The sequence below is a fragment of the Pimephales promelas genome, chromosome 6, assembly GCF_988280905.1.
Source record: "Pimephales promelas chromosome 6, fPimPro1.hap1.1, whole genome shotgun sequence".
Classification (NCBI taxonomy): Eukaryota; Metazoa; Chordata; class Actinopteri; order Cypriniformes; family Leuciscidae; genus Pimephales; species Pimephales promelas.
In genome coordinates, this window is record NC_142774.1 from 29,929,546 (window position 1) to 29,938,938 (window position 9,393).

The following is a 9,393-nucleotide window of genomic DNA, read 5'->3' on the forward strand; positions in this document are numbered from 1 at the left end:
GAAAAAAAAAATGGACAGGGCACACCCTTCGCAAACTGCCAACAAACATCACCAGGCAGGCTCTCAGGTGGAACCCTCAAGGCAACCGGAAGCGAGGCCGCCCAAAAAACACATGGCGACGCAAACTCGACGCAGATGTCACAAGTAGGGGCTTCAACTGGAGTCAACTAGAAAAAATGGCCCAGGACAGAAATCTCTGGAAGTCTATTTTCGGCGGCCCATATCCCGGGAGGGGTGGAGGACACAACTAACTAACTGAATAAAATATTGAAAAAATACTATTTAGCAACATTTAAACATCAAACCAAGATGATGCACTATACTATGAATGGGAGAAAGTGCAACGCAAATTATGACGGAAGTCCCAGCCAATCAGCATTTGGTAAAGTCATCGCATCACTGCAAATGCTGTTAGAAGCTCCAGTTGACTTAGTCCACAGTCAGTGTCATGAGACAGGCTTAGGACAGCACATGTGCACTGATTGGACCAACCTGAACTTTAAAAAAAAAACTTTTTAGCACTATTTAAGCATTAAATAAAACATTAGAACAGCTCATAAGAGATTTGAATTGTGAGAGGGTCAAGCAGTTTTGAGTAGACAGAACTTGGTCTTGGACACCAGAAATAGCTGCCAAAAATAACCGCAGAGTGAAATGACTTTACTTAAAAAGGACTTTACGTCAAACTCCATTGGAATCAACTGTAAGCTATACAGAGACCCTAATGGGAAAATTGAAATGGCAGGAGGAATTATATTTCAGTGATTTTGCGTTAGCCCATGCAAAAGTCTTAAGTTCTAAAACTTTGCATTTTCTTGCAAAAGGTTTCTGTTTGGCCAAGAAACTTTGCCTTAGTGGACACAAAAGTATTGAAATGTAAGTTTGCAAGGGGAATGAAAAATGTTGAATGAGGGCAATGAAATATTTTGCCCTCCCATCTCAAAAATTTCCCATCACCACCATGTCATGGGCAACTGCAGACCCGAGAAGCCAGTTCCCTGCAGAGTTTAGCTCCTTCATCCCAATCAAACATACCTTAAAAACAAACCAAAATCTTCAGGATTACTAGAAAATGGCAGGCAGGTTTGTTTGATTAGAGATGGACCTGAACTCTGCAAGGCAGTGGCCCTCCAGGACCGGAGCTGCTCATCTCTACCTTAAGAGCTCTGTAGTGTTAAGCATTATGTGTGGTGCACAACGCAACTGCCTTTGTTCCAACGTGAGCTTCCATTTCAGTTATGATACTACCTTAAAAGGCAGTGGACAGCCAGGCAACTCACTTGGTTTTGGAACAGAGCTTCAGCAGTTCTCTTTTTTTACCAATTTTCAACAGGGCCACCAATTAAAGCTGATATGTACTTCTAAAGTACTAAAATAAAGTCAAAAATATGATGAAGGTTAATGTTTAAGTATCTTTAACAGTAAATATTATGTTAACGTAACTCAATTTAAAGAATTTAAAGACTTTGGGTTCCCCCGAAGTTCACCTAGTGGGCCCTCGGCTTTCTGGTTGAGAACCACTGGCCTAAAGGTACACTGAAGCAAAAATAACTCAACAAGACAGCTGACAAAACAACACAAACTTTCATAGAGGGACTGAAACTCAAAACGCTTCTGATCATCATGATCCACGATTCAGCTACTAAGGTTCAGTCTGACAACAGCTTGCAATGCTTGAAGCAGACCTCTCCATCACAATTCTTTTAAAAACATTTCACAGTGAAACCTAAAGGGATAGTACACACAAAACATTTAGCATGTTGTTCCAAACCTGTACGACTTGCTTTCTTCTGCCGAACCACACTGCAGAAGAAAGTCAGGTTAGAAACAACATTTTTGTGTGAGCCATCCATTTAATTTGTACCATCAATGGCATGTTATTTGGAAGCATGTTAAGAACATACAACATAGTTGAAAAAGATTTTTTTTTTTTTAAGTGACTAAAGCGCACTATAATGGTGGATGTAAGATTATGGTGCCCATACAGTAGTGCCCATACAGTAGAGAAACTGACTGGTGGCTGATCATGCTTGTATGGCGTCTTTGGAGTGCGTGCAAATGTGATGAATTAGAGCAGGGCGTTAGACATTTCACTGCTCTGCCATCGTAAGCAGGTTGTTTTCGAGTGCTTGTACAAGTGACTGGACTGACTGAAGCGTTTGCCGCATTTCAGACAGGCATACGGGCGCTCTCCCGTATGAACTCTGATGTGTTTTTTGCAGTCCGTCAGAGTGAGGAACGTCTTACAGCAGATCTTGCAGGCATACTTCCTGGCGCCTTCCACCACTAGCACGTTGTGCTCGGAAAGCGCCTTTTTACACTTTGACAGAACATCTGCAGAGGCTCTTGTCAACTGGGGTAGAGGGTTCAAGTTGGAGCTGCCACCATTTTGACCCACATTGACAGATCCCTCAAAATTTACTCCATTGAGAAGCATTGAGGAGGAAGAGGACGAGGAAGCAACATCAAGTTGCTGAGGGCCATCCGTAAGCGTTAAAGCCCCTCCTGGCGGTACTTTGGGAGCGATGCGCCGGTACGAGTGGCACCCGCCACCCCTGGATGAACGAGGGAAGGTCTGTAATCCCAAAATGTTGCGCTGGAACTCGAGCGCAAGCTGGTCCACCGATCCACCACGGGGCGCAGTTAATGAAGTGGATGATGCTATTCCATCATGCATTGGCCGCAAAAAGAGGGACTCTGGCTGCAAGTCAGAGCAGACTTGAGCCTCGCCTGGAAGAAGATGCAGAGAGGATGATGCAGTGTTGAGGGAATCAGTAGGGAGGAAGTAGCGAGCAGAATCGTGGTCTGCTTGAAACTCTCCAGTTGTAGTGTTGGGAACATTGTCAACACTATTGGTAAGGTTAGATGATGCCCCTCTGCCAGTAAAGGTCTTTGTGCTGAGGAAACTGGAGATATGCAATCCGGAGGACGACTCCAGAGCTTCACTACAGGTGAGCTCCTCTCTTCTTCCTCGGTCTTCTCCTACTCCTTTGTTTCCTTTAATCAGTATCTCTGAGCTGGGATGGGGATCAGAGAAGCTCCGCTCACTGCCCTCCGGACTCAGCTCCAGCTTTTCTCCAACTGGTTCCACCTGAAGAAACATCACATTCTTACTAACTACTTATTGATACTAAGTATTTACAAAGTAGTAGTTACAAAATATTTATAAAGTCCATCTTGGTAACAACCCCTGGCAACTATTTCTTTTTTGTAGGCAATATGCATAGAAGCTCATATCTACTAAAATGGCTATAAACAGTCAATCACAATAATTGTTTCAACAATATATTTTGAAGCAGCAATTAAATGGAACAAGTGATTCAATTTGCTCATTTTGTTCACGAAAAATCGAACAACAAATGTTTTGTAAATTTTTTTTTTTTTTGTAAATTATTATTAACCGTTTTCTATTTTAAAAGCAATTAATTTTTGCGATGGCACTGGCAAAGCTGAATTTAATTTTCAGATCCAGTCTTCAATGTGAAATGTTCCTTCATAAATCATTCTAATATACTGATTTGCTTAAGAAACATTTCTTATAATCAATGCTGAAAACAATAGTGCTGTTTTTTTTGTCAGAACTATCTTTACTTTGACTTTTGATTAATTTAATGTGTGCGTAAAGAAAAAAAAAATACTGACCTTAAATTTTGATTGAAAGTGTATATATGTTTTTCATGAACAATTCTTTTTGAAAATGCTTATAAATCTACAATGAATATTCCTTTTCTAAAATGAAAACAAGGCATGGGGGATATTCAGGAATTCACAAATCATCTGTGCCTAACATCCAGTAACAAAATGTATTACATTCCCACTAACATAATATCAAAAGCATTTACCTGGTCACTCCCTTCAGCCTGAGAGGTAACGTCGCTAGTCTCATCAACAGCCTCGGGAGAACTCAGTGGCTCACTCTTCACCACGACTTGCATGTGCTGCTGTTCCTCTTCTTCCTCACCTCCATTCTTTATCCCCTCGCTATGGTGATGGCTCGGATCAGGGTACTCCTCCTTACGCGGCAGCAGCAAAGTTTTTTCTGGTCCTGCTCCCCTGCCTCCATCTGACTGGCTGGGAAGTTGCATGTCTTCATGGTTCAGTCCCCTTCTGTACTCATCTTGCTCTAGTAAACCTCCACCATCCCCAGGAATGATCCCAGCGACGACCTCATCCACCATCTTGCTGTGGGAATCTGGAGACAGAAGCTCCTCTCCACCCTCTCGGCCCTCCGACACCCCCACCTGTGAGGAGATGCGCGGCCTCCCCCGCTCAGGAGTGGTCAGGGACATGGGCTGTTTGCGCTTCAGGAAACGGCGTGTCGGGTGAGAACCATGCTGATCCGCCAACCCTGATCCCGTTCTCCTCCCGGTCCCCGTTCCCCCATCTTCAGCCCCACTCAGGGCAGAACTGACCAAGCTCAAACCGAGCTGTTGCAGCAGAAATGAGCGCTGGAGCTGAGAGTTTGCAGCCGCTGCTGCTGCTTGTTGCTGCTCAGCGTGATGCTGCCCACCACGGTCTGCCGGAGGAGACATGGGCAGTGTGCGAGTCGTAAGGTAGTGTTTACAGGCTTTCACCACAGCGTTTAGATGCAGATGAGAAGCAGCCAACAAGACATCCATAACGTTACTCTCTCCTAGCATCAGCGTGGATGTGTACATCATGTCCATGAGAGCAGCAAATGCTTCAGCGGTCACCACCTCGGAGTCTAGGTGGATCATCCTCGTGCTGGCGTCTCCCTCGGCAGCAGTAAACAGGGCTCTGAAATGCGTACTGCAGGCGGAAAGCACGGCGCGGTGGGCCTTGAAATGACGGCTGCCTACCATGATCACACAGTCGCACAGCTGTCCATGCAGTCGTTGGTAGTTCAACTGCTGGAAGATCTGCTCAAAGTGCCCTGGGAAATCCATGACCTGAGAACAAATAAGGAATAAATATATAAGGAAGAGGAACGTTAAGATGAGGAACTATTTAATGCTTAAACAATACAGAATAGGGATGTGACGGAGAGGACATTTTCCCACAGGTTAATTGACGTGTGACAACACTGGTAACACTGGGAGGGAGGGGGAAGTTGGAGATTTTCCCTCCTTTCCACCTCACTTTTAAATCATTTATAAATGCCTGTGTCCCCGTAGGTATTTTACTGCCGCCATTGTCTTGTCAGGAAGATCGCAACAATCTCGTCATGTGATTAAGTGAAATCTGACAACAACTGTTGATCTGAATTGAGCAGATGCATTCAGTTTTTAATGGCAGTGTCTGTTCTCTAATTGAGCTAAATGATTTTTATTACTATAGCAACACCGATTATCGCAGCAAACCTAATACAGACTACACTATAAATACATTTTACAGTAATACAACAGTACACTTTTAAGTTGTAAATAAAACAGGACAATGCAGTCCTTCACAAGAAAGTGCTCTGGATTCCAATAGAAATGCATGGTTAGACATTATTTTTAATGACGTTCCAGCTGATAAGGGTAAAACATTGTCCGTCAGTTTGCTTCATTTCACGGAGGATTGTTTTGTAAACAAAACTGGATTTGCAGACCGATTAAGATTAAAGAACGGTGCTGTGCCTTCTATTTTGGATCTGACAGGAATTGTGCAACACACACACTTTTAGGCCACAGGAAGCATCGATGGCTGCATGTTTCTCACATCGAGCACCCATGCCAGAAAACGTCCCAGTTAGACGAAAGCTAAATATCCCTGAGCCTATTAGGCAGAGCGCTCTGCAGCAGCAGAGGCCTCAAGCTTCTTCTACTCACGGAGAACCCATGCCTGCCAGGTCTACACAGGGAGCACCAGTGCCCACCAAGTCCCAACAGGGTGCACCTGTGCATGCCAGCTCTAAGAAGAGGAGCCTCACCTCAGCCTTGTTCGTCACTAATGCATTGGAGAAGGACCGGAACTCAAATGCAACATTAAAAACCACAGAGCAGCTGAGAAAGTGGAGGCAGAAAAAGACAAGGGAAGCACCAGAGGCTGTTGAGTCCCCACAGAAAGCACCTGTGCCCTGGGTCTACAGATACCATCTTTGCCTGCCCCAAAACCTCTGAGAGGGGAGCTGCCTGACAACATAAAGAGGCCAAGGCTAAAAATCCCCGAGCCTCTGAGACGGGAGCTGCTGCAGAGGAGGCCTCAAGCTGCTTCTCCTCAAGGAGCCTTCATTCCCGACAAGACCTTAAAGAGGGAAAAACTAGAGGTCCCTGAGCCATTGAGACGAGAGCCACTGCAGCTGAAGCCTCAAGCTTCTCTTCAGGGAACACTGCCTGACAACCTATCAAAGAGGCCAAGGCTAAAAATCCCAAAGCCTTTGAGACAGGCCTCAAGCGTCTTCTCAAGTGAATCCACAGGAAGCGGTAGTGCCCTCTGGGGCTCCGAACTAAGGGAGAAGATACGGCCCCAAGGATCCCAAAATGTGTGCTTGTGCATTCAGGGACCTCACAGTGATCACTTGTGCCTTCAGACTCCCCCAAACTGGGAAGAAGCCTCAGGATCCCTAAACAGCAGAGGCAGAAGCAGAGGGAGCAGAATATCCCAAAGGGAGCATCTATAAGTCCCTTCCATCTCTTGATTTTTACTTATTTTTTGATTTATTGAAAAAAACACAAACATTGACTTCAAATATGCTTCTATGTTTTCAAGGTCCTCTATCCAAATCCAAATCCTTTTATATATTATTTAAAAACTTTAGAAAGATATGTTTAGATTTAGTCAAACAAGTACTCATTAAACCTGCCCAACATGATTATATTTGTTTCTTCAACAGGGCAATGTAGTTATGTGTCAGCCACCTCTCCAAAATAACATCCGTGTGAATATTAACAAGAAGGTGCAGCTGAAACCTAAACCCAAGGAGCCCGGATCGGATAAAGACTTCACAGTTGGACCAGAGAAGCATTCCTCTCAGGTCCCAGATGAACTGGAAAAGAGGATTGGTAAGTTACCTCCTTTTTTCAGATTTAAAAATGTAAACTCTTTAATAATTGAATACATGACTAGTATTATATTCTTTTCAGTTTATAGAACCCTCATATTGAAATTGTAGAAAGAAACATGGATTAAGTTTTTTCTCTAAGAATCACTCATTAAATCTGGTCAGTTTGACATGACATTCCTTCAACAGGACAATGCAAGTGTGGACCAGTCACCTCCACAAAAAAAAGCCCCGCTTGGAAATCAAAGTCAAGGGCCAGGAGTTGGAACCAGGCAGCTTTAAGTGCTATTTATGCAACATATCAACTTTTGTAATGTTTTAAAAGTTTAATATGTTATATTGTTTTGGCACATTTTGATTTGATGCATAATAAAAAATTTTTGTTTATATAAATTGTTTATATAAAGTTTTTGTTTATATATCCAGGACACCGACCACACATGAATTAACACTAATGTTATAAAATAAATGTGCATTTTAAGCCAAAATAGACCATTTTCTTCTGTCTCTGAGCTGATGAAATGTTAAAAGAAGCTGCACACTAAGCCAAAGGACAACATATGATATTTTCTACATTTTATTAGCCTTTGTGGACTACCAGTTTAAATGTAGGTGTTCCAACTCGATTAAATAATAGGTTACGTTTAAATTATATTTGCTCAGAAAGGTGGTTGAGGTAAGTTTGCCAACCATTATGTTTAATACGGAATCGCACTGTTAAAAAAAAAAATTCCACAATTTAAAGGTGTGGTTCAGGATTTTGGACATTGGACCTCATATCCAAGTTAGCTTGGGTGTTATTTAACAGTGGAGACAGTTTTCAAAATTTTTTATTAATTTTAATTTAGTTTAACTAACCACACTCCTCATTCTCCTAAAAACGAGAAGAGAAAAAACACAACCATAACAGTCTGGATAAGTGTCCTACAGTAAATGATAACCAGTTTTAAAAGGAATTTGTGGATGGTGTATAACAGACATGTTTGATTATGTAAAAGTGTCTGATGCAGATGAAGCAATTACTTAATTTAACAATTTGCTACAACGACGACTAAATAATTGAGTGAGACTGCCTAACCTGACTGTATGTGGTTTTTGTTTTGTTATTCTTTGTAATCAATTAATGAACAATGAATGTCAATCTACATTAAACCCATCATCATACAACATAATGGGACCGCCTTATTAATCACATTAACAATGAACACAAGACTCTTTCAGAATCTGTCTGCTATCCTGCTGTTACATCCTTTTCCAACATAAAGTCAAGTTCACACAAGAAATCCACATGTAAGTTAACGTTACTGCAAAATAACACAAAGAACGACTTTTAAGCTTGACTTGGTGTCCCTATTAACACACATTTTATGTGCAAACAGGAAAAAAGTAAAGCTATTCAGATGCGATCAAATTGATACCACCAGCTGATTGTTTAAAGGGTGCAATTAATAAATTAAGCTAGTTATGTTGGAGGATAGATGCTAACTCTGTTAGCTGCTAGCTCAGTTGCCTCACATTGTCCTGAAACACACTTACTTTTCACGTCTATCTCATGCGTTTTCAGAGAGTCCGGGTTTCTCCTCTGTTACCATCCAAAAATACGTGCAAAAACTGCCCATGATAATAAGGCGAGGCATTGGCTTATGGAGTTAGACATACAATAGAGACAGGTCAGGGCAGGGATACGGGGATACCGCATCAGCTGCCCAAGCGCGTCTTCACATCTGGGAATGCGCACACGAAATCTCACTGCGCCACCTACTGTACTGGAGAGTTTACAAAACTGAATTTTGTAAGGGATAGATTACCAAAAATGAAAATTCTGTCAACATTTACTCACCCTCTTGCAGTTTCATACCTGTATGACTTTCTGCGAGAAGATATTTTGAAGAATGTTGGTAACCAACAAAAACACATTTCTAAAAATATCTTTGTTCCACAGAAGTCAGTCAGTCATACTGAAGTGCCCGATTCAATCATAAACTCCTAATTCTCACTGTCAGTGTCATTATTCATGAATGATGTTGAAATTTCATATTTGAGACTTTTTAGGCTATCATAACATGCAAAATGTATTGCTTACATAAAGAACTGAGAAGTAGCTATATCATTAGGAACTTAATACCAAGCTAAACTTTGCCAGCTGCACATACATGATATGAATCTCCCGTTCCACTACATCCCAAAGCAAAGGATCCTCTATTCTTGGATTGAGATCTGGTGTGGAAAGCTGTTTGGTATAGCCTATAGTGAAGTCATTGCCATGTTCAAGAAACCAATAATACGATTAGTGCACAGGTGAAGTTAACAAGAACAATTCGTTCATTTAAAAGATATAAAAACAATATCAAGAAAACTTAAAACATCTCTATATAAGTTCATAGGCTGCCATAATTCACAATTTTAATCTGGACCAAGCAAAAGAAGATTTAACTACAAAATGCAGA

The 9,393-nt window shown here is 41.8% G+C and overlaps 1 protein-coding gene across 1 annotated transcript; it reads right to left on the reverse strand.

The window, feature by feature from the left end:
* Nucleotides 1-2,010: 2,010 nt before the first annotated feature.
* Nucleotides 2,011-8,618, reverse strand: zbtb5 (zinc finger and BTB domain containing 5). The gene is made up of 3 exons (XM_039692395.2): nucleotides 8,483-8,618; nucleotides 3,843-4,910; nucleotides 2,011-3,091 (listed from the first exon to the last, which is right to left on the reverse strand). The coding sequence occupies exons 2-3, from the start codon at nucleotides 4,905-4,907 to the stop codon at nucleotides 2,069-2,071; spliced, it is 2,088 nt and encodes a 695-aa protein (XP_039548329.2). The 5' UTR covers nucleotides 4,908-4,910; nucleotides 8,483-8,618; the 3' UTR covers nucleotides 2,011-2,068.
* Between the last annotated feature and the right edge of the window lie 775 nt (nucleotides 8,619-9,393).

Excerpts from the sequence above, each read along its gene's own strand:
- zbtb5 (XM_039692395.2), bottom strand. The coding sequence starts at position 4,907 with ATGGATTTCCCAGGGCACTTTGAGCAGATCTTCCAGCAGTTGAACTAC. Across the intron at positions 3,092-3,842 it reads AGGCTGAAGGGAGTGACCAG|GTGGAACCAGTTGGAGAAAA; the intron begins GTAAATGCTTTT and ends ATGTTTCTTCAG.